At 45.4% G+C, this 25,776-nt stretch overlaps 2 protein-coding genes across 2 annotated transcripts; both read right to left on the bottom strand.

The window, feature by feature from the left end:
* Positions 1-1,691: 1,691 nt before the first annotated feature.
* On the bottom strand, positions 1,692-3,162 carry CORT (cortistatin). Its single transcript, XM_052653412.1, has 2 exons — positions 3,019-3,162; positions 1,692-1,910 (listed from the first exon to the last, which is right to left on the bottom strand). The coding sequence occupies exons 1-2, from the start codon at positions 3,160-3,162 to the stop codon at positions 1,692-1,694; spliced, it is 363 nt and encodes a 120-aa protein (XP_052509372.1).
* A 5,678-nt stretch (positions 3,163-8,840) lies between these two features.
* Positions 8,841-24,531, bottom strand: CENPS (centromere protein S). The gene is made up of 5 exons (XM_052653411.1): positions 24,403-24,531; positions 17,447-17,570; positions 16,325-16,358; positions 10,852-10,918; positions 8,841-9,201 (listed from the first exon to the last, which is right to left on the bottom strand). Exons 1-5 carry the CDS (start codon positions 24,457-24,459, stop codon positions 9,061-9,063), a joined length of 423 nt encoding a protein of 140 aa, XP_052509371.1. The 5' UTR covers positions 24,460-24,531; the 3' UTR covers positions 8,841-9,060.
* Positions 24,532-25,776: the final 1,245 nt, after the last annotated feature.

Here is a 25,776-nt window from a genome sequence, read left to right on the forward strand (position 1 = left end):
CGGTCATCAGTCATACTTTGTGAGTCTGTTCCCCTGGTGTCCAGAGAAGAAAACATCCTTGCAATGCCTTCCAGCTAGCCTTTGCCAGTTTTCCTGATACTAATCCTGACCATCAGAAACTTTCCTTAACTCCTGGTAGGAATCTCTAAGCTTTAAAGTTTAACATCTAAAAAAACCACATGCTGGAAGTTTTCTTTAGCATCTAGGATTCAAGAGCCGTAAACAAGGTGTGTAATCAAGGAAGGATTCCAGGGCTAGTGGGGAGGATTAAAATTTGATGAGGGTTTGAACCTGAGCATGTGTTTACTCCTACCTCCATCTGAGCAGACCCAGATCCTGGTCCATGTGAGGCTCGACAGTTGCTTTGTGTTATATCACAGAAAGAAACGAGAAAGGAATCTCCCCCACCTTTCACCATCATCCACTTACTTCTGTGGGAAATTACTGAGGAATGGGAAAATAAAACATTTATATACATAATAGATTTCAATACATATGCCTCTGTCTCACCAAGTCCAGATCCTGCAACTCTGTAGGTCCCAGAGTTGGTTTTTCTGTTTTCTTTGACCTTGAGGCCTGGCTTATAGGATCTTGCTTCCCCGACCAAGGATTGAACCCAGACCCTCAGCAGTGAAAGGGCAGAGTCCTAACCATTGGACCACCAGGGAATTTCCTGGAGGTCGTTGTATTAGAAGTTAAGGCAGTCAAGCTACAGGCTGGGAAGTAGCACTGCTCACTCTATTTGATTTGAAATAAACCTGAAGCTCTCTTCCATAAGAATTGTAACAGCAATATTAACTTACTGATTATAATTAGTACGGGTATTTTACAACAGCAGGTGCAAATGGAACTTTTATAAGCATGTCATCATGATGTTGTCTGTTTAATTATAGCATGATATTTGTTTTTAAATTAATTTTAGCAAAAATATGAGGAATAATCATTTTGCTCTTTGAGAACAGTGTTTAAAAATTGCTTTTAATATGAAGGAAATATTTTTTACATTAGACAGTTTATATCAAAGTAAACTGAAATGTTATTCTGAACACTTAAATATGTAGCTTTTACCTATTATAAATCAAAGCAAGGAAGATGAGGACAGAACAACTTCTAAGCACAATAAATGTGGAAGGAAAGCCCCATGGCTGCATTGACAATAATGGCAAAACCCACAAAAATCTTTATCAAAAATTCTCTTCTTTGATCAGACCTGAGGTTGCCAAGGGGATGGGGGAGGGAGGGAGATGGACTGGGAGTTCGGGGTTGATGGATGCAAACCATTACATTTAGAATGAATAAACAAGGTTCTCCTCCATAGTACAGGGAACTATATCCAGTTTCGTGGGATAAGTCATAAAGGAAAAGAATAGTTTTAAAATGTGTATTTTATATATATATATGTATGTATATATACATGAGTCACTTTGCTATACAACAGAGATTGGCACAACATTGTAAGTCAACTCTACTTCAGTAAAAAAATAAATAAAAATAAAATACTCTCTTTGGGTTCCAAATTACTGAAGACATCTAGTAGTCGGCATTTTTAAAGTTTACATAAAAACTACATTTCAAATTACATGAGAAAGAGAAGACAACCGCACAAAGAAGAACTATCACAGCTGCTTATTAATACATTTTATTCTGATCCACTGTTACACTTCTTTGCACAAGTAGTTATGGGTGGAGTTTTACTTGCAGGAGGAGAAGGTCTTCCAGAAGAAATTCTTGCAGGGCGTTTTATCTTGGTGCGTGGACTGACGAAGTGGTGCGCCTTCCTGCCGTTTGGACTCCTCCCTGGCTTCCCCTCCCACGAAGGGCACTGCCCTGGCCTGGGAGGCCCACTCGTACCACCACACAAGCAAAGTAAACAGGCTGTTTGTCTTTATTTCTGCCGCTTCCTGCGTGTGCTTTTAAAAAGAAGCAGAGGACAAAGGAAAGACAAATCAATCATCTGATTCAGCCAGCATTAAGATATGCAATTATTTCCTTTAAAAAAAAATGATGCTCCAGAACAACAAACCATATTTCCATTTAAAGGATGAGAAAGTTAAGGGACGTGACTGAAACAACTTAGCATGCACGCAAAGTTAAGAGAACACCTCAAGAGAATTGCTCTAATTAGAGAAAAGAAAAACTTGAATATATTCAATCAAGGAAAAAAATCTGGTTGTTTTGCCCCTAATCTTTTCAATTATAAGAGGCTGGGAGATGTCTCCTGACAAGTGACTGGCAGATAAGAAGCCCCTCAAGTTAGATGAGGCTCCTTTTGCTTGATTTCCCATCTCTCCATCTCTGGTCTTACTCCTACTGCTACTGCTACTGCTAAGTCACTTCACTCCGGGCTGTCCACAAATTGCTTTTTAAGACAGATCAGATTGAGACATTATATTCTGGCCTTTCAGACTCCTTAGAAAGCTTTAAGGAGTAATCTGATGATGAATGGCTTTTCTGGAACTCAGATGCTAATTTCAGAGAAAAATCCATTTTTAATGGTCAACTTTATGTACTCTTTCTTGGAAGTTTTTCAAAATGAAAAAAAAAGAGAAGTAAATCACCTCATAAAGTTACAACTTCTCACAATGGAAAATGTAATGATGTCAATTAATCTAAGCCAGTGAGAACCTGCACTGTGTGTATAAATTAAGATTCTACAGGTAAGTGTGACTAACACCGCAGTGGCAGCAGCGGTAGACCAATTGCACGGCAATAGACCAGTGTGATGGCTTTGTGTTTCAAAGACTGGCAGTTGGAGATCGCTAGCTTGAAGAAGCGCCCCTTAGTGTCAGCGTTTCCTATCAAGTTTCCTAATGCCTGAAGATGATGGTGAGTCAATGGTCCATGTGGACATCACAGCACAGGGCAGCTGAGGGGCACACGGCAAAGTCCAGCCCTGCAGTCTGTCCTGTACACACACTCAGCCACAGAGAAGAGAGGGGGTCCACGGGGTGGCCAGATGTGCCAAGGGAAGGGACAGCTCACAAGAGGGTGAGCACCCAGCCGAGTCAGACTACTCACCCCGCTCTCGTGGCCGGCGAGGCCGCCCTCTGGGGAGAGCGCAGTGGTGGCCCCAGAGGGCAGCAGCAGCAGCGGCAGCAGCAAGCAGAGGGGCAGCATCTTGCAGGCTGGCTGGTACTTCTCTCCAGCTCTGGAGCTGCTCATCCTGCTTGGCAGCCCGTGAAACCAGTGCTTTGTGGACTTGAGTCTCTTCTCTGCAGACTGAGGGGGCTATTTTCAGCTCAACCTGCAGCTGTGTGTTTTGTTTTGTGTTTTTGGAATATATGCCTATCTAAAGCCTGTACCCCCTCTCCCCTCATATTCAAGTGGTGACGCACAAGCCTGAGCAATCAGTGCCCACAAAAGTGCTTCAGGACTGGATTTAACCCCTTCATTAAAACCTCGGTGCTCTTCTTGTGTCAAGAGTGGATTTGCTCCTACTTGGGGATGCATGTGCGCTTGCCTAGAAGTTCCACCTCCTCGCAATTATGCCAAAGCAATCAGGAAGTCGTGAGAACAAAACCAAGTGATTTAACATAATACAAAATTAGCCTTGAATAAGGAGCTTATGGTGATGAAAACAGTCAATCCTAAAGGAAATCAACCTGAATATTCATTGGAAGGACTGAAGCTGAAGCTGAAGCTCCAATACTTTGGCCACCTAATGAGAAGAGCCAACTCACTGGAAAAGACCCTGATGCTGGGGAAGTTTGAGGGCAGGAGAAGGGGGCAACAGGGGATGAGACAGTTGGATGGCATCACTGACTCAATGGACATGAATTTGAGTAAACTCTGGGAGATAGTGGAAGACGGGGAAGCCTGGTGTGCTGCAGTCCATGGGGTCACACAGAGTCAGACGTGACTGAGCAACTGAACAAGCAACACCACCTGCTTCCCAAGTGGTGCTAGTGGTAAAGAATCAGCCTGCTAGAGCAAGAAACTCGGGTTCGATCCCTGGGTCAGCAAGACCCCCTTGAGAAGGGAATGGCAACCCACTCCAGTCTTCTTACCTGGAGAATTCCATTGACAGAGGAGCTTGGCGGGCTACAGTCCACGAGGTCGCAAGAGTCAAACGTGACTGAGCGACTAACACTTTCAACAACAAAGGATCTTAAAATCTGCAATTTTGCCCACATGAAAGAATGACTGAATCAGCTCAACAAGGAGATGGTGAGGACTCTGGGAGCCACTCAAAGCATCCACTGGTCTCACCAGACCACCTTGGGCCACCAAGTGCTGGCTCCCCAGCACCACCTCCCCGCCAGCAGGCTACCTCCCCACGAGGAGGCCACGGTCCTCTGGCCCAGGCTTTCCCAAACTGTAATGTGGACCCAAATCACCTTTTGTTGTCATTCAATTGCTAAGTCGCGTCCAAGTCTTTGCCACCCCATGGACTGAGCACTCCAGGCTTCCCTGTCCTTCACTATCTCCTGGAGTTTGCTCAAATTCACCTCCAGTGAGTCAGTGATGCCATCCAACCATCTCATCCTCTGTTGTCCTCTTCTCCTCCTGCCCTCAATCCTTCCCAGCACTGGGGTCTTTTCCAATGAGTCAGCTCTTTGCATCAATCACCTTATCAAGGTGGAAATGCAGATAGATTCTTCTTTTCTTGGCCACACCTCGAGGCATGTGGAACTTCTCTGACCCATGCCCGCTCCCCCCCTCCTTGCCCTGCCCTGCCTGCAGTGGAAGTGTGGAATCTTAGCCGCTAGACCCCCAGGGGAGCCCAGTGAATGCCCTACACTTGACCAGCTCCCAGGTCTCCTCTCCTTCTGACGACAGCTCCACTGCTGAGAATCCACATCAAGCTGTCTCTGCCACCCCTGGTTCCTCCTTGTGGGTCCCAGGTTCAGAATCACACAGCCAAATGTACAGACCCTCTCCACCAGAGACAGCTAGGAAGATCAGAAACATACACCACAAACCTAAGATGACGTCAGAGGCCAGGTTCCAAAGGGAAGTAAAGCAACCAAAGAACTGACGGCACGTTCCAGAAGTGAACGTTGACACTTTCAGTTTTCCAAAGTGCTGGTTCACACCCCTCCACAAGGGAAATCTCAACTTTAAATTTCATTGCATTGCACATTTGTTAAGATGCTAGGTAAGATCGGCACAGCCAAATGACCCACCGTGGGCCATAAAGTGCATCTTGCTTTTTTAGTCCTTTTTTGGTACCAAAAAAAAATTTTTTTTGCCTAATTCCCACAAATGATATTTTAAAACGTTCAGATAATCTTAGGGCTTCCCTGATAGCTCAGTTGGTAAAGAATCCACCTGCAATGCAGGAGACCGCAGTTTGATTCCTGGGTGGGAAGGTGCCCTGGAGAAGGGAAGGGCTACCCACCTCAGTATTCTTGCCTGGAGAATTCCAAGGACTGTATGGGGTCCATGAGGTCACAAAGAGTCGGACAGGACTGAGCGACTTTCACTTCCACTTCACTTTCATGTCTTTTAAATTTGAGACATTTTAAAAATGTCAACATTTTAAAATGTTGAACATTTTAAAAATTTAATGGGAAATAATGGAGGCAGAACCAGTTTGTCATCTACCATCTTGACTGAGACACGAAACGTGAATGAGGTGCTTATAGTCCTTTCCCACTTTTTTCCTCTGAGTGTATTTTTATATATTTTGTATATATAACTGTATATCCCATGGGGTCGCAAAAAGTCAGACATGACTGAGCGACTTTCACTTCAGATATTCTTACAGATGAGAGAATCATGGTAGCTCACCCAGCTTCTTATAGCTTTAGAATATTTTGAAGATTTTGTTCCATGAACTCATTGAACACTGAACACCTAGCGTGTACTACATAGAAGGACCAAGACCATCCACTTCGGCAGGGCTGTTCCAGCCTCACTAAGGGACAGGATACATGCTCTGCAAATGAGAGAAAAGTAAAATTTCAGTGTGACACGTGCCAAGGAAGGTTATGAGCTGCAGGCCGGGGAAGGCTTTGTGTGATCTTGTTACTACTGGCTGCTTTCAAGGAGGTGGCAATATATCTTAGTACTTCAAGATGAGGGCTCTAGACTAAATCCTGGTTTTGCCATTTAATTAACCTCTCTAGGGTCTCACAGAGAAGGCAATGGCACCCCACTCCAGTACTCTTGCCTGGAAAACCCCATGGACGGAGGAGCCTAGTAGGCTGCAGTCCATGGGGTCATGAAGAGTCGGACATGACTGAGTGACTTCACTTTCACTTTTCACTTTCATGCATTGGCGAAGGAAATGGCAACCCACTCCAGTGTTCTTGCCTGGAGAATCCCAGGGACAGGGGAGCCTGGTGGGCTGCCGTCTGTGGGGTCGCACAGAGTCGGACTCGACTGAAGTGACTTAGCAGCAGCAACTGCCTACATCATACAACTGTGAGAATCAAATAAGATCATGATAAGCACCTAACACAAATGGAAAACACAACGGGACTCACATTAGGAACTGTCACTAAGACGATATCCTGGGACTTCACTGGTGGTCCGTTGGCTGGTCCAGGAAGATCCCAGATGCCGCAGAGCAATGAAGCCCAGGCACCCAGAGCCCGTGCTCTGCAACAAGAGGCCACTGCAATGAGAAGCCCACACACCACAAGAGAAAGCTTGCGCACAGCAACAAAGAAGCAGCACAGCCAAAAATAAATTTTTTTTAAAAAAGAAGATACTCCAAGTCCTTAGTCCGTATTCCCCACAGTATAAAGAAAAGTTCCCCACCACAAAACAATGGAAATCCCTGGTGAGAGCCATGAAACCCAAGCAAGGGCTCCTCCTCCCGTGTGCCCCCGCCACTCATCTCAGGCTCCAGGGACCCAGTACTCATGGAGCACCTGTCGTGTGTATGTGTGTGTGTGTGTGTGTGTGTGTGTGTGTGTGTGTGGCCCTACACAAGGCACCAAGTGATCACTATTTCAAAGTCCGCCCATAAGGAGCTGACAATCTAATGTTTTATGCAAGCAAGCGTTTCTGAAAAGATGTACTATGGGAACTTGGATTAAAAGGGACTCAGTACTGGATTATTTTGAAAAAGGGAGATTGTTTCTTCTAAAAGGCAGAACTAGGACCTAGATAGAAGGTGAAAGACTGTTCTCTGCACACAGAAGAAACTTGCAACAATTAGTATCCACTAACAGAAAGGGCTGGAGAAGAAAATGGCAACCCACTCCAGTGTTCTTGCCTGGAGAATCCCGGGGACGGGGGGAGCCTGGTGGGCTGCCGTCTATGGGGTCGCACAGAGTCAGACACGACTGAAGCGACTTAGCAGCAGCAGCAGCAGCAGCAGCAGAAAGGGCACTCTGGCCCTGAGGAGTTCAGGAGAGCCTAGAGGACCTCAGTCATCAGTGCTGTAGGAGGGCTTCCTACTTGGTGAGAAGACTGGACTCCATGACCTCTAAGGGTTCTTTACAGATTCCACAATTCAATAAAGGCAGTAAGCGGGCCATGATCACACTTTCCCAGACGTCTAGGTGTCGAGGTACCAGCTGTATGATAAGTGTCAACCAGCATATTCCAGCTATTGCTGTGTATAGAAGGGGATGCTTTGGAACTTCCCTGGTTTGTTAATTTAGTAATAAAAAATTAATGCAGGATCTTTTATTTCACCTTTTTCTGAGGCGTTGGTGTAACAAGGAAGATGAACATTATAAATGTAAATTGCCCCAACTGTGTTACCAGGCCACATGCATTTCAAAAACATGCTGCTTTATATGGCCAGTCAGCTGGTTATACAGTTAATTAAAGTTCAGACGAGCTTCCAGGACTCTAAGGAAGCAAGCCTGTGAGAAAGAGCCCTACAACTCCTTTCTGCCAACGGTCAGCAAAGATAGAATGGGAAAGAATGACTGACATCACATGGACACGCCAGAGTAAACTAAACCCTGAGCAGAACATGCAGTGGGCAAGAGGCAGTTCCTGAGAACTCAGGGTTACACTCAACTGCTCCTTACAAAGTCTGACCACCCCTGTGTTACAATCCCTGAAGGACATGTGGTAGGACTACTTGTCTAAAATATAAACAAGTCAGGGACTTCCCTGTGGTCCAGTGGCTTAAGAGTCCACATTCCTCACGCAGGGGGTTTGGGTTCGATCCCTGGTCAGGGAACTAGATCCCAATCAACTAAGAGTTCACATGCCGCAATTAAACTTTCTTTGTGCCATAACTAAGATTGGTGCAGCCAAATAAATAAATCAGTATTTTAAAGTAAATAAAAATACTGTGAAAATGTGTGAAGAAATACTATATGGAGCACCTAGAATAGGACCTGGCACACAGAACGGGCTCTGTAAATGCCAGTCCCTTTTCTTTGCCACTATTGTCCCAATGGGTTAAAAGACACACTCGCCCTGGCCCTCTAAGAAACCCCAAGGAGAAGACAGAAGACCTGGGATTCCTGGAAGCATCATCTCTCACAACCTGAAACAGAAGACGCACACTGAACTGTTTTGGAGAAGTAGTCAGACTTTCTTCTCAAGCAAAAGTTCCATCCAGTGTGGCCAACCACAATTACAAAATAGCCACGGAAAAGTCACATGAACTGTGACTAAAAAACAACATTGGTGGACTTCCCTGTTGGCTCAGGGGTTAGGATCCAGCGCTTTCCCTGCTGAGAACCCAGGTTCAATCCCTGGTTGGGGAACTGAGATCCCAGAAGCTGGATGGTGCAGCCAAAAAGGGACTAAATGCATATAGCTTTAGTCATCTTTCAGTGATTGTCAGCCTGAAAAATTATATAAAAGAATGAACATATGATTTTTTTGCTTGAAAAAATCAACCGTATGTATTTGCTAACATAATTTTATTAATACAATAGATACAATTTCCAACATATGCCATTCAAACACATGCCCTTTTCATGCGTTTCATTAAGACACGGAACTATTTTGCTTAAGAGTTTCCACTTCTCTTTTAAACCAGCTTTTGTAGTCAATGACTTGGAGAGTACAATACAATAAGCACCCAAGCCTTTTGTCTTTTAATCTCCACTTATCCTTTCAGAACCCTCTATTGGCAATATGTGCTTTTAGCCACTCTGCCTGCTGAAGGCTGCTTTCTCCAAACAGCAACAGGGTTTAATTCTCACTTTCTTCTACACCAGCCTCTGCTAACTCCACTGAATTTCTGTTTTCATCCTCCAACTTCTTCTTCTTCTTTGCTTTTCTTTCCAGGTTAAGCTGAGCGATGTCTTCATTTTTCTCTGTGATGTATTTTAGCTACAAAAAATATTTTTTTAATTACATTTTTACCTGATTGTAAAGCCATTGATAAGTCTAGTCGGGGAGAAAAAAAATCTATGCCATTTCCCAAACACTCCCACCCAGGGTTACATTCCTCGGAGTTAAACACAGCTTCGAATTTTTTTTCCTGGAAGGAATCAACGACAAAAGTCAGCTCACTACTTACTCACATAGGAGTTCCCTGAATAATCAGGAGAATTAAAAATTATAGTTTACGAAAGGCATGCCAATCACAAATATACTCTACAAAGCACAAATAAAGTCAAAAGCCCTAAATTTTGCCCAACTAAAATTACTGAGCAATTCCTGTGTACCAGATCCTAGAGACACAAGGGTAATAAGACAAGGTCCTTGCCCTCAGGGAAAATTTAGTCAAATGCAAAAATTTAGCTGCAACTCTTCAGTAATAGACTTCTGTCAGATGACTAAAATTTAACAGTCCAATACGCAATAAGCAGGAAACTTCCCAATTAATAGTCTAAGATGACTTGCATCGACAATTCCTTGCAAAAGATAGAAACTGCTTACTGAAGCCGACAAAGTTACAGTTCTGAGAGAGAATTTCGGAGGAGAGAAAAATGTCTTTTCCACTGATATGCAGCACCACCAGCTACCGGAGCTATTAGGAATTGTATCATCCTTAACCTTGACTTAAACTTTAGAGAAACAATATTAGAAGAGCAGAGAAAGAACAAAAAAGTCCAGTGGAAACAGCACTGGATTCAGGGTTTGAAGGTTAAGGGTCAGCTGTCAACCAGAAAACTTCATATTTAACTTTGGGAAATTACTTAACTCTAATAGTCTGGCCTATAAAATGGGGCTAATTAGTCATGTTACAAAAAACCCTCATAGAGTGGCTGTGAGCTTTAAATAATGTGTGTAAAATATGACCTACAGAAGTCCTGTGTGAAATGTCAAGTGCTACACAAGTTCATTCATCCAACAACTACTCATGAGCCCCTACTGTGGGTCAGGCCCTTTTTTAGGCATGGCAGATGGAGTTGAGAAGAAACACATAAAAATCCCTGCCCTTGTGGAGCTCACATCCTGGGGAGGAACGTTAAAGTGTTTTGACTGCCAAGATCAGACTAAGTCAGGAAACCTCACAGGCATCCTGGATCTGCCATCAGCCGCAGCCACTAGCCTGGGACGATCACAGCATCACCTGTAAAGTGAGGGCATGGCTGGGATGACATCTAGACGACCCCGAAATGACAGAAAATGTGCTCAACTGCCTGCACACCCCAGATGTACTGATACTCTTTCCACACCTGGCCCACCAAAACTGTGGGCTCCATAACGAAAGCACCCCCTAGATACTCTAGCCTGTGACCTGTTTCTGACACCATGCTGTAGCTGAAACATGGGACCAAAGTTTTGAGATATTACAGAAAAGGCAAATTATGAAATCCAGAGAGCATGATTAGAAATTTTCAAATTGGCTTAGCAAGATCCATCATAGTGAAAGAAAGACTGTATAAATTACAGGCAGGTCTGAGTGGTTGAAGCGTGTCTCATTTTTAATGCAAGGTGCCCTGGGGGAATCACTTCGTGGATGCCAGTGATTAATTGGGAATAATGTATTCTGATGGGAAAGGGGAGTGAGGAAAGAAACCCATCTCTCACCAGTGAATGACTCCTCCTGGCTAAGAGCTTCACGTCTTCAGTGTTAACTGTGCTTCTTTTCGCATGTCTGTAGAAAGTGCAGAAACAATTCGCCAAAATGTTTCATATTATTTAAAGTTTTGATGAAACACAAAGGTTCATGGCCAGACTTCACACCAGCAGGATCTCTAAGTAGCCCATCTTTTCAGGTGCGTGCCCGTTAAGTGACAGTGACACAGAAATGAGTGAAGTGATGAGCCAAGATACCAATTAAATGAAGAGACAGAGCAAGCAGAAGCCACTGGAAGGCCGAGGGTATCTGGAGCATGTGAGCATGGCGAGGAGTGAGAGGCATCCAAGCCTTCCCAAATGCTCACAGTGGGCACAGCGACCACCACACAAAAAGAAGCGGGTCTGTGAGGCACCTTCAGTGGAAAGAGAAAACAGCACAGAGCTCACAATACAAAGATCACTGCTGCTTAAATGAACGCTAAGTAGAAAAAACAGAATTTCCACAAAGCACAGCTTCGCTAATACCAAGGTCCTAATGCTCTTCCCCAAAGGCTACATTACAGGGAAAAGCTTGTGCACGTGTCCCTCCCCAACTAGGAGACAACGTGTCCCCGACAACAGCCCAGCTAGGACAAAGAACACCCTTTCAACTAGACTCTGTTTCTTGCTCACAACACGGACGCAAGTGCTTGTTCCAGTTCTCTTATCTCTGCTTTAAAAGGTAATCTGAGACAATGAGCTCTGTTCAATAATTTATTACCCTAATTACACCCTTTCTTGCCATTTCTAGCTTCCTCCAAAAATAAGTAGGAAATTTGTAAGTCGGAATAAGGAGGAATCTTTGTGTTCTTAATAACTATCAGCGTGACCAGCACATGGCAAGTCCTCACTAAATATCTGTTGATTTAAAGATAAAACTCACAGAAATTATATTCTGTAATTTGGCCAGATTAGTCCTTCACATCCTGCCAAATGTGAAAAGATCACATGCCATCTCATCATGACGGACAGTATCTGACTATCCTGGGATAATATCCATGTCAGAAGATAACTCTCATTAGCCGCCTGCAAGGACCAGCACAGAGGAAAGGGGGTAGGGCAGGGGGTGGAGTCAGACAGAAAGGGACAGAATAGAGACCACAAAGCCAGTCCAGAGGTGTCCTACGGGGAGGATGTCAGGAGCCGCAGACACTGTGGCCCTCGTCTGTATCACACGACAAGCGGCTCTGTCGGTGTTGCCACCTTCTTAAAGGGCCAAAGAGTATGGAGGAAGCAGCACTGAACTACTCAGCATAAGATCAGCATATATGATCACAAGAAACATTCAGGAAACAGCAGAGCCAACCCTCTCCACCCCTTAACTGGTCATCTGGTTTCTCTGCACCATGTTTTAATGATACCACTGTCCCAGATGGAGGGGCAGGTACATCCTATGCCAGCCACTGCACACCACAGTTCAGTTCAGTTCAGTCGCTCAGTCGTGTCCAACTCTTTGCGACCCCATGAATCACAGTACGCCAGGCCTCCCTGTCCATCACCATCTCCCGGAGTTCACTCAGACTCACGTCCATCGAGTCCGTGATGCCATCCAGCCATCTCATCCTCGGTCGTCCCCTTCTCCCCCTGCCCCCAATCCCTCCCAGCATCAGAGTCTTTTCCAATGAGTCAACTCTTCGCATGAGGTGTCCGAAGTACTGGAGCTTCAGCTTTAGCATCATTCCTTCCAAAGAAATCCCAGGGTTGATCTCCTTCAGAATGGGCTGGTTGGATCTCCCTGCAGTCCAAGGGACTCTCAAGAATCTTCTCCAACACCATAGTTCAAACGCATCACACCACAGCCTCTCCTAAATTAAACCTCTGGCTCCAGAAAATTACTCTAGAGAACATAACAAAGCAATTTTTCATTCAACACTTTGAGCAACACAGATTTTAAAGACTATTCCCAAAATGCCCCTAAATATTCATTGGAAGGACTGATGCTGAAGCTCCAATACTATGGCCACCTGATGTGAAGAGCCGACTCATTGGAAAAGACCCTGATGCTGGGAACTGAGGGCAAGAGGAGAAGGGGGTAGCAGAGGATGAGATGGTTGGATGGCATCACCAACTCAATGGACAAGAGTTTGCAAACTCCAGGAGATGGTGAAGGATAGGGAAGCCTGGCGTGCTGCAGTCCATGGGGCGGCAGAGGCTGACATGACTTAGTGACTGAACAACAACAAAAATACCCCTAGAATTCAGTTACCATAGAATACCTGTCTTCCTCAAAATGTTTCATCTTTACCATGTTAACATTAGGTGACCAGACATTAAATGAAGGACATTCACAACTGAAGTGGAGAGATTATTTTCCAAAGTTTATAGGTGAACTGAGTTAATAGTATTTACAATTTAAGTGCATTTTTTTTCATAGAAACATTGTTACAAATACTAGTTAGGTTCCCAGCCTCCAAAGACTATCTAATAGGTAGCCAACCTGAAATAGCAGTATATATTTCAGATTTCTCAAACTGGAGTAATATAGGAGCAGGGATTATGTAGCAGGGAAAATTCAAAACCACAGGATAAAGGTGACCCTCTGGGACTATCCATTTTATTCAGTAGTGGTGGTTTAGTCGCTAAGTAGTGTCCAACTCTTGCAGCCCCACAGACTATAGCCAGCCAGGCTCCTCTGTCCATGGAATTCTCCAGGCAAGAATACTGGAGTGGGTTGCCATTTCCTTCTCCAGGGGATCTTTGAGACCCAGGGATCAAACCCAGGTCTCCTGCACTGCAGGCAGATTCTTTACTGACTGAGCCACCAGGGAAGCTTTTTTAATTTTAATTCAGTGATAAACGTTTTTCCCCCACACCATGGCATGCAGATCCCCAACCAGGGATTGAACCTGGGGCCCCTGCATTGGAAGTTTAGAGTTCTTAACCACTGGACCACCAGGGAGTCCTGCTCAGTAATACACTTTAAAACAGGATTTTTTTTTAATGGAACATTTTGACAATGTAAAATTAAGAAAACAGACAAGTCTTCAAAGAAAATCTGCACTTGAATTAGCTCAGAGTTCTTTGGAGGAAATCTAAGGAGTGCTGGTATACACCCCTGAGCACTGCAGAAGAGGAAACATCTCTAAGTAAAGCCTCTGACAGTCTTGCTCAGAGAGCATCAGCTGACGGCCTCTACAGACTCCTTTAACCAAAAGATGAGTCCTTCCTTATGCAGCTGACAGTCTAAGTGGTGCCCACATCTCTGCCCCGTGTGTACGTGCTAAGTCACCTCAGTCATGTCCTACCCTTTGTGACCCCATGGACTGTAGCCTGCCAGGTTCCTCTGTCCATGGGATTCTCTAGGCAAGAATACTGGTGTGGGTTGCCACGCCCTTCTTGAAGGGATTTTCCCTACTTGTGTCGAACCTGGGTCTCTTATGTCTCCTGCATTGGCAGGCGGGTTCTTTAACACTGTGCCACCTGGGATGCCTACTTCTCTGCCCCAGGGCCCAGCAAAAGGAAGTAGGCTTCTCAATTATAAAAAACACACAGTACTTGAAAACTTAACGTTTTACAATGCTAAATAGCTCTAATTTCATTTTTATTTCTAGTATTTAAAATTTGTCGGGACTTCCCTGGTGGACCAGTGGTTAAGACTCCAAGCTCCCAATGCAGGAGGCCTGGGTTCGATCCCTGCTCGGGGAACTAGATCCCACATGCTGCAACTAAAGATCCTGCATGTGGCAAAGAAGGTTCCACGTGCTGAGACCCAGTGCAGCCAAATAAATAAAAAGTTAAAAAAAAATAAAATAAAATAAAATAAAATTTGTCATTGTCTTTTCCTACAGCTAACACAGAAATGAGGAGGAAGCTCACAGCTGGAGACTTGCTACTGGCATCTGGTGGGTAGAGGTGAGGGATGCCACTAAATACCCTACAATGCACTGGACAGCCCCCACCAGAGTGAGGAAATCATCCAGCCCAAAATGTCAACAGTGCTGAGGTGGAAAAACTCTGATCTATGTTGATAAACTCTATGTTCAAATCAAATAACCGTTTGTCTACTAATTTACATTTTGGTGTCTCCCTTTGTAATATAAAAGACTCACATTTAAAACAAAGAAGAAGAGGGACTTCCTTGGTCCAGTGCTTAAGACGCCATGCTTCCAATGCAGGGGGTGTGGGTTTAATCCTTGGTCAGGGAACTAAGATCCCACAAGCCCCACGGCATGGTTTAAAAAAAAAAAGAAGAAGAGAAATGGCAAGGGGTTTCCTTAGTGGTCTAGTGATTAAGAATCTGCCTGCTATTTCAGGGAACATGGGTTCGATCCCTGGTCCAGGAAGATCCCACATGCCCTGGAGCAACTAAGCCCGTTCATCACAACTATAGAGCCTGTGCGCCTAGGGCCTGTGCTTTGCAACAAGAGAAGCCACCTCAATGAGAAGACCTTGTATGGAAACTTGAGAAAGCCCAGGCGCAGCAATGAAGACCCAGCGCAGCCAAAAATAAAATAAAATAATAAATCTTTAAAAAAAAAAAAAGATGGCAAGTAAAGGCAGTAAATGTATTTCACAGGAGACTTGGGGTGGGGGTGGGCGCAGGGCACAAGTAAGGGGCAACCACCTGAATTAACGATGATAAGACGCAGGAGCCGTCAGTATCCCATATATTATCCTGATCCCTTTCGGCCAAGTTGAAGATGCTAAGCGGTTTTTAGGGACTCATATACACAGGAATAGGCAAGATTTAGAGCCTGCCCTCTGAGAACCTACTGCTTTAATTCATTCAGAATATTCATCGAAGAAACAAAGAGCTATAGGAGAAAGGTGAAAAGTATGGGGTGTGGGAGAGGCTGGCACCAAATCAGAAGTGGGAGCAAATTAGAAAGCTTTAGCCCTTTCAGGCCTTCGTCATTCAAATTGCTTCATAAAAGCAATTCGCTGCAATTGTTTTCAATTACCTGTGGAACTAATTGAAGAGAGGAGCATAAATCACCTGTAAAAGCTAACGCTTTACCAGCTGAAAGCCAGTCACACACACTTTTCAAGGAGCGTGTGTCTTACTTGTCACCAGCAGGCAAATGCAGGGCTGATGGGGCCATGGGCTGTATTATCCCGACACCCATGCACTGCCCCACAAAGCACAAAGCAGCCCAGCCTGCCCCCAGCCTCACCCCCCAGCACCACACCACCTGCAGAAACAGTCTTAAAAGCAAGCGCACCATGCACAGAATCCTGGAGACATGACTCACACCTTTTTAACCTGGAACTGAATAACTTTACTTCCCTTAACGACAAATACGAGGAAAACTTCAAAAAATGCCCAATCAAGTCTGAATGGACATGATTAAAGCAGATGTTCCATTCTTAGAGAATCATGATTAGAGACTGAGTCTCCACAAAACATGGGGCGGGGAGGGGTTCAAGCTTCCCTGAAATTCACCACCAGATGGGGAGCATCAAAACACGGAAACAAGCCCAGACAATCAAGCTCTCTACCCACCTTGCAAACATTTCAAGGTCTTTGGCAAAATTTTCTGAAAGAGAAAAAGAGATGTGCTTTAATTAGCCTATCTCAACCTTAATTCAGAAGCAGAAAAGTGAAATCTCAATGTCTACAGTAAGTATAGTGACTACTACAAATCCTTTTGAAAGTGAGAGGAGGCCCTTCGGGAGGCTCCAATGCTGGATTCATTATGACCTCTGTGTCCTCCCTGCCACCTCCACCCTTCGTTACAAACCTCTGGTAATTGTGGCTACACCTCTCCTCCCTAGAAACTATCCCTTAATTTTAAATTGTGCTAGGAGTTAGGGCTTGTGAAGACATTCATCTCCCCTGAAGTCAAGCAAATACCAGCTGTCAAACTGTGGGTGATATAAAAAAGTTATAAAGCAATGAAACAAAAAATTAATGTCCAAGGACTTCCCCTGGTGGTCCAGTGGTTAAGAATCGGCCTTCCAGTGCAGGGGACCCAGTTTCTATACCTGGTCAGGGAACTAAGATCCCACATGAAAGAAAGTGAAACTGTTAGTTGCTCAGTCATGTCCTACTCTCTGTGACCCCATGGACCATAGCCCACCAGGCTCCTCTGTCCACGGAATTCTCCAGGCAAGAATACTGGAGTGAGTTGCCATTTCCTTCTCCAGGGGATCTTCTCAACCCAGGGATTGAACCTGTGTCTCCCGCATTGCAGGCAGATTCTTTACCATCTGAGTCACCAGGAAAGCCCCCAAGATTCCACATGCCACCAGGCAACTAAGCCAGAATGCCACAACGAAGACCCGGAACAGCCAAAATTAAATAAATAAATAGGGCAGCCAGTCCTAGCCCTTGTTTTTTAAAAAAGTAATATTCTAGGTGGTTTAAAACAATAAAATAAAGGTGCTGATGCCCCCATTAGTGTAACAGAAAGAAAAAATATATAAATCTTGTAATAGAAAAAAATATAGCTCTTCCCATAAACTGAATCTTACAACCAATAGAAGAAACATTTCATGGATGGTGTCCAGTGATAATGTTCTCTGTCTGTTGGTGAGATATGCCACGGCACCCACCCGCATTTCTCCCAGGCAAAATCAACCTCCAGGCTTTCCACACACCCAAAGGAAAACCAGAGCTGCGTACCACACTGTCCAAAGGTCACCTCTGAGATCGCTGCAATGGTTTGCTTGCTGAACTGCACGTCTTTGTCTGACGAAACTTCCTCGCAAAGACAACCAACCGTGTAGTGAACCGCTGCCTTTAGCCTCTGAAGTAAAATCAAAACACTTCATGGGTAAGACTGCAAATAAGAGCTCTTCACATCTTAAAAAATGAAGACCAAGAAGAGGGTCTGCTCAGCCTAAATTCCTTCAGCACTTTCCGTAACGGCTGAGTGACTTTTCCAGTGTACTAATAAATCAATGGGGCCTCTGGAATGTGACTTGTAGAAACATCATTTCCTAGTTAATGGTGATGATTTAGGTGAAGTAAAGATAAGGAACAACGATGGCAGGTTAGCGGGGAGAGAAGGCAGACTGGTATCTGGGAGGTGCCCCTGTAACTTTACTCAGTTATTCCACACTTACGTGCTAAGCGCCTACTGGGTGAAGGTGTGTGCTAACACGTCAGTACTAATATGTGCTACCTGAATGTTACTGACCCGAGATATTTCAATATTCACTTACATAACAAATCGCTGGCCACAAGTGTCAGTTTCTGAGAAAAAATCCCCTGGTCAATAATGTGCCAGGTATCTGGGGAATGCAGTGAAAAAAGAAAGAGATTTTTGCCCCTAGATGGAAGTTAACCAAGCAAATACAGAAGGACTGGTCCCTGTGCTTCAAGTCCTTGCCAGTCCCAGTCCTGCACAAAACAAAGGATGAACGTCAGGACAACACTGGGGAAGGCTCCCGAGGGCACACTGGATCCTCCTCTGATTTACTGGTTTGCTAGCCCACCTCAACAGGACCCTCACTGCTCCTTAGAAACACCTTCCAGGGCTGGAAAACACTTCTTCCCCACGCAGAGGAGTAAAGAAATGAAACAAGCCATGCCAAGGTCTCGGACTCCTGTCAACGAGCTTGCTGAGCCCTGGGTGTGCGCCTGCTGGGGGACGGAGCTGAACTGCATGAGCTGACAGCTGAACCCGAGTCAGCGTCGCCTCTACCAGCAGGTGCTCGTGGCAGAGGCAAGACAAGGAGGGACTGCAAAAACAATACCCAGTCCATGGGCTCCAAGGGGAGGCCAGACAGACAGGAAAGGGACCTACCTTCCTTAGTTTCAGATGTCACAAGAGCAGGTAAGTGCAAAGTGTCAGTGGAAGGAGACAGAGACCACCACCCTGGGAGGGATAAAGACCCTCCAAAGTCATCTTTTTTTCTTTTTTTTAATTTCTATTTTTACTTTATTTTACTTTATAATACTGTATTGGTTTTACCATACATTGACATGAATCCGCCACGGGTGTACATGAGTTCCCAATCCTGAACCCCCCTCCCACCTCCCACCCCATATCATCTCTCTGGATCATCCCCGTGCACCAACCCAAGCATCCTGTATCCTGTATCGAACATAGACTGGCGATTCGTTTCTTACATGATAGTATACATTTCAGTGCAAAGTCATCTGTTTTTTAGGTATGTGTAGAGGTGTGGTTGAGGAAGGCTTTCTTATCTCTCCTTGCTATTCTTTGGAAGTCTGCCTTCAGAGCTTATATCTTTCCTTTTCTCTTTTGTTTTTCGCTTCTCTTCTTTTCACAGCTATTTCTAAGCCCTCCTCAGACAGCCATTTTGCTTTTTTGCATTTCTTTTCCATGGGGATGGTCTTGATCCCTGTCTCCTGTACAATGTCACAAACCTCCGTCCATAGTTCATCAGGCACTCTATCAGATCTAGTCCCTTAAATCTATTTCTCACTTCCACTGTATAATCATAAGGGATTTGATTTAGGTCATACCTGAATGGTCTAGTGGTTTTCCCTACTTTCTTCAGTTTCAGTCTGAATTTGGCAATAAGCAGTTCATGATCTGGGCCACAGTCAGCTCCCGGTCTTGTTTTTGCTGACTGTATAGAGCTTCTCCATCTTTGGGTGCAAAGAATATAATCAATCTGATTTTGGTGTTGCCCATCTGGTGATGTCCATGTGTAGAGTCTTCTTTTGTGTTGCTGGAAGAGGGTGTTTGCTATGATCAGTGCGTTCTCTTGGCAACACGCTATTAGCCTTTGCCCTGCTTCATTCTGTACTCCAAGGCCAAATTTGCCTGTTACTCCAGGTGTATCTTGACTTCCTACTTTTGCATTCCAGTCCCCTATAATAAAAAGGACATCTTTTTTGGGTGTTAGTTCTAAAAGATCTTGTAGGTCTTCATAGGACCGTTCAACACCAGCCTCTTCAGCGTTACTGGTTGGGGCGTAGACTTGGGATTACCGTGATATTGAATGGTTTGCCTTGGAAACGAACAGAGATCATTCTGTCGTTTTTGAGATTGCATCCAAGTACTGCATTTTGGACTCTTTTGTTGACCATGATGGCTACTCCATTTCTTCTAAGGGATTCCTGCCCACAGTACTAGATATAATGGTCATCTAAGTTAAATTCACCCATTCCAGTCCATTTTAATTCGCTGATTCCTAGAATGTTGGCATTCACTCTTGCCATCTCCTGTTTGACCACTTCCAATTTGCCTTGATTCATGGACCTAACATTCCAGGTTCCTATGCAATACTGCTCTTTACAGCATCGGACCTTGCTTCTATCACCAGTCACATCCACAACTGGGTATTGTTTTTGCTTTGGCTCCATCCCTTCATTCTTTCTGGAGTTATTTCTCCACTGATCTCCAGTAGCATATTGGGCCCTTACCAACCTAGGGAGTTCCTCTTTCAGTATCCTATCAGTTTGCCTTTTCATACTGTTCATGGAGTTCTCAGGCAAGACCACTGAAGTGGTTTGCCATTCACTTCTCCAGTGGACCACATTCTGTCAGACCTCTCCACCGTGACCCGTCTGTCTTGGGTGGCCCCACACGGTATGGCTTAGCTTCATTGAGTTAGACAAGGCTGTGGTCCATGTGATCAGATTGGCTAGTTTTCTGTGATTATGATTTCAGTGTGTCTGCCCTCTGATGCCCTCTAGCAACACCTACTGTCTCACTTGGGTTTCTCTTAACTTGGATGTGAGTTAGCCTTCCTCAGTGATCAATGCAAAGAAATAGAGGAAAACAACAGAATGGGAAAGACTAGAGATCTCTTCAAGAAAATTACAGATACCAATGGAACATTTCATGCAAAGATGGGCTCAGTAAAGGACAGAAATGGTATGGACCTGACAGAAGCAGAAGATATTAAGAAGAGGTGGCAAGCATACACAAAAGAAAGTACAAAAAAGATCTTCACGACCCAGATAATCACGATGGTGTGATCACTCACCTAGAGGCAGACATCCTGGAATGTGAAGTCAAGTGGGCCTTAGAAAGCATCACTACGAACAAACCTAGTGGAGGTGATGGAATTCCAGTTGAGCTATTTCAAATCCTGAAAGATGATGCTGTGAAAGTGCTGCACTCAACATGCCAGCAAATTTGGAAAACTCAGCAGTGGCCACAGGACTGGAAAAGGTCAGTTTTCATTCCAATTCCAAAGAAAGGCAATGCCAAAGAATGCTCAAACTACCACACAATTGCACTCATCTCACACACTAGTAAAGTGATGCTCAAAATTCTCCAAGCCAGGCTTCAGCAATACGTTGAAACATGAACTTCCAGATGTTCAAGCTGATTTTAGAAAAGGCAGAGGAACCAGAGATCAAATTGCCAACATCCGCTGGATCATGGAAAAAGCAAGAGAGTTCCAGAGAAACATCTATTTCTGCTTTATTGACTATGCCAAAGCCTTTGACTGTGTGGATCACAATAAACTGTGGAAAATTCTGAAAGAGATGGGAATACCAGACCACCTGACCTGCCTCTTGAGAAACCTATATGCAGGTCAGGAAGCAACAGTTAGAACTGGACATGGAACAACAGACTGGATCCAAATAGGAAAAGGAGTACATCAAGGCTGTATACTGTCACCCTGCTTATTTAACTTCTATGCAGAGTACATCATGAGAAATGCTGGGCTAGAAGAAGCACAAGCTGGAATCAAGATTGCCGGGAGAAATATCAATAACCTTAGATATACGGATGACACCACCATTATGGTAGAAAGTGAAGAGGAACTAAAAAAAACCTCTTGATGAAAGTGAAAGAGAAGAGTGAAAAAGTTGGCTTAAAGCTCAACATTCAGAAAACGAAGATCATGGCATCCGGTCCCATCACTTCATGAGAAATAGATGGGGAAACAGTGGAAACAGTGTCAGACTTTATTTTCAGGGGCTCCAAAATCACTGCAGATGGTGACTGCAGCCATGAAATTAAAAGACGCTTACTCCTTGGAAGGAAAGTTATGACCAACCTAGATAGCCTATTAAAAAGAAGAGACATTACTTTGCTAACAAAGATCCATCTAATCAAAGCTATTGTTTTTCCTGTGGTCATGTATGGATGTGAGAGTTGGACTATGAAGAAAGCTGAGCACCGAAGAACTGTGGTGTTGGAGAAGACTCTTGAGAGTCCCTTGGACTGCAAGGAGATCCAACGAGTCCATCCTTAAGGAGATCAGTCCTGGGTGTTCATTGGAAGGACTGATGGTGAAGCTGAAACTCCAATACTTTGGCCACCTCATGCGAAGAGCTGACTCACTGGAAAGACCTTGATGCTGGGAGGGATTGGGGGCATGAGGAGAAGGGGACGACCGAGGATGAAATGGCTGGATGGCATCACCGACTTGATGGACATGAGTTTGGGTAAATTCCAGGAGTTGGTGATGGACAGGGAGGCCTGGCGTGCTGCAATTCATGGGGTCGCAAAGAGTCGGACACGACTGAGCAACTGAACTGAACTGAACTGAGAGGTGTAGTTAGGGATAGGGGAACAGGACAGGGATCCTTCTCATTGCTCCAGAAGATTCCTCCATCCCTCCATCCTTCCCCCTCCTCCACTTCCAGGAATAGGTTAAGGGCCTTCTTTAATAGAGGCTAAGTCTTGGACTGCAAGGAGATCCAAGCAGTCCATTCTAAAGATCAGCCCTGAGTGTTCTTTGGAAGGAATGATGCTAAAGCTGAAACTCCAGTACTTTGGCCACCTCATGCGAAGAGCTGACTCATTGGAAAAGACTCTGATGCTGGGAGGGATTGAGGGCAGGAGGAAAAGGGGACAACACAGGATGAGATGGCTGGTTGGCATCACCGACTCGAAGGACGTGAGTTTGAGTGAACTCAGGAGTTGGTGATGGACAGGGAGGCCTGGTGTGCTGCGATTTATGGGGTCGCAAAGACTCCGACACGACTGAGCGACTGAACTGAACTGAACTGCCTGAAGTCATGCCTGTGTGTGCTCAGTTGCCAAGTCATGTCCGACTCTGCGATCCATGGACTATATATAGCCCACCAGGCTCTTCTATCCACAAGATTCTCCAGGTAAGAATACTGGAGTGGGATGCCATTTCCTCCTCCAGGGGATCTTCCCCACCCAGGGATGGAACCCAGGACTCCTGTAGGTCTCTTGCCTTGCAGGTGGATTTTTCACCAATGAGCCACTGGCTAGGGTCAGAGGTTAAGTCCATAGACTCTAAATTCCTCAAGGGCAGGATCCTTCAGTACTGTTCATGGCTGTCCACCTAGTGCCAAGAACACCTGGCTGAGTGAACAGTGGGATCCTCCATCAGGTCACCACTGCACAGAGGATGAGGTTCAAATTTCTCAGTCCATCTTTGCAGCCCGACTCACTTATTCAGTAAGCATTTATTGTCTGTTGAGAGCTAGGCTCTGTACTAGGGGCTGAGAACACAAAACTCAAAAGAACAGTCCCTGCTCTCAAAGAGTTTATCTCCCACATCTTTGCCATGAATGGACTCTTCGAAACTACCAATGTCATGGAACCCAAAGGAGGTGGAGAACCGTTCCAGGAGGGACCAAAGCCAGGACTAGACACAATGCATGATCCCCAACTGGATCCTGGGTGAAGGAAAAAAAGACCATGAAAGAATATCTTTGGGACAACTGGGGAAAGCTGAATATGGATTCATATTAGATAATAGGATTTTATCAATTATCAAGCCTCTTGAATGTGATCAGAATTATGACCTTGGAAGAAGCATGTTAAAGCATTAAAATTTAAAGGTGAAGCATCAAGTGTATTTAATTCTCAAATAATTTAGAGAAAAGAAGTAAGGGAGCAAATACAGCAAAATGTTAACTGGTTAATCGAGGTGAGGGGCACATGGGTGATGAATGCGCTAATTTGCAACCTTTTCTGAAGGCTCGAACTTCAAAATAAAGGGAGACGGTGGGTAAACAGCTTCTGAAATTTAGGAAGCGCCCCTTTCCTGACCTCATTCTCAATTCTCTTCAGTTAAGCCTCTGAGATTCTTGTTTTTTCTCACGACTCTCCCACACGGTATTTATTCGCGGTGCTAAGTGAAGGACTGAATACCAGCAACTACGCCGAGAGCTGGTTATTATCACCCTGATTTTTCCACCTAGGAAAATGAGTTCGGGTAGAGTCAACACAACACTCTGTGCGGAGTCGAGATTCGAACCCACATCCGATGGGTTCCGGAGCCGGACGGCCGGGTTTGCAACAGGTTCCGGGGCCGTCTCCTCCCCCGCAGGATGGACGCACCGATTCGAGGAGCCAACATTTTTAGAGCTCGTGCCGCGTGCCTCAGAACAACCCTGTCCGAGGAGACTGAGCCTGTCATAAAGCCAGAGGGGCCTCCGCCGCCGGACTCCCGGTGCACGGCAGGTATCTTCCCCGAATCTTCCCTCTCACTCAGCCACCCCAAGCTCCGACCCGCCAAACCAAGGAAACCGTCTCCCAGCACCCCCCGCGGCAGCCGGGTCGGCTCATGCGCAGGCGCCAGAGGCCGGAGGCGGCCGAGCTCGACTTCCGACCTGGGGCCTCGGTACGAAGACGAGGCTGGGCTGAGGCGGCGCCTTTTTCCCCGCAGAATCTCGACGCCGTCCTTCCCCAGCCCCGCCAGGACCCCATTCTCCTGTACCTGTCGGTAAGAGAAGCTTTGCTGCTCCTCGGACCACTCCTCCTCCTCCTCCGTCATCACCACGGGCGGATCCTGGCAGGCGCGCCAGGACAGAGAGACGCAGCCGCCTCGGAGACCTGGTCGGATTTTCCCGCCGCGGCGCCGGGCGACGGGCCGCGCTGGGGGCCAAACGCGAAGCTGCCGGCTGCCTCGCCCGCCCCCTGGCGGCGACTCTGGGAAGGGGGCCTTACAGCGCGCCTGCGCCCGCCTGGCCCCAGCCAAGCTCCCCGGGGACCTCAGGCCCAGCTCTGCGCCCCGCACAGTTGTCAACACCAGCTCTCAGAAACAATGTGTGTAGGGACAAGGGTTCGCAAGTCGGTTGTAAATTCCATGCGACTGCAACCTCGATATGCCTTGCCAAATCTAGTGTGAGTTTTTTATAATTCTATAGTGTCACAAAGTCAGATCACTGATAAATGTTTGATTTCTATCCCCTTCAGCGAAAAGTTTCTCACCCCATTGCTGTTGCCAAAGGAATATAGTTTTGACCCAAGTGTTAGCTGATTTTCCTTTATGTTAAGAATTAAGGGACTTACCAGGATTCCCTGGCGGTCCAATGGCTAAGATTCCTCACTTCCACTGCAGGAGGTGCGGATTTAATCCCTGGTGTGGGAACTAAGAACCCACATGCCAGGCGGCCATGAATTTAAAAAAAAAAAAAACGGAAATAAGGGACTTCCCTGGTGGTCCATCCAGTGGAGTTCAATCCCCGGGGCAGGAGCTAGGATCCCACATGCCTTGTGGCAAAAAGAGAAAACAGAAGCACTATTTTTACCAACTGAGCTATCAGGGAAGCCCTGTAATAAATTCAGTGAAGACTTTAAAAAAAAAAGAAGTGAAAAATAGCTAAACCTAACAATTAGATCTGCACTGCTTCCAAACTTTCTTCAGTTATTTTCCTCCTTCCCAGCTTCACTCTAAGTTTCACTCATTTTTGGATGACGTGAGGAAGAAACTTCTCTACTGAACTGAATAGTAGTGTCAAGTACTGGAAGAATATTTCCTCAGCTTATGCTATTCATGCTACAAAGGGTACAGACACCATGCACATTCAAGTTTAATCAGCATTATTAGCATCCACCTCCCCCCACTTCCGTAAGCAGTCAACAAGGATTTAAACCCTGATTTGCAGGTTTCCCTGGTGTAAATACTCCCACTATTGCCAGATTTCAAGCAACCAGTATGAAGAAGCTGAACTCAGCATTTGTTACAAACTAGACTACGATGCATTGGAGAAGGAAATGGCAACCCACTCCAGTGTTCTTGCCTGGAGAATCCCAGGGATGGGGGAGCCTGGTGGGCTGCCGTCTATGGGGAACCAAAGACAGAGTCAGA

The sequence above is a fragment of the Budorcas taxicolor genome, chromosome 16 (genome assembly GCF_023091745.1).
Source record: "Budorcas taxicolor isolate Tak-1 chromosome 16, Takin1.1, whole genome shotgun sequence".
Taxonomy (NCBI): domain Eukaryota; kingdom Metazoa; phylum Chordata; class Mammalia; order Artiodactyla; family Bovidae; genus Budorcas; species Budorcas taxicolor.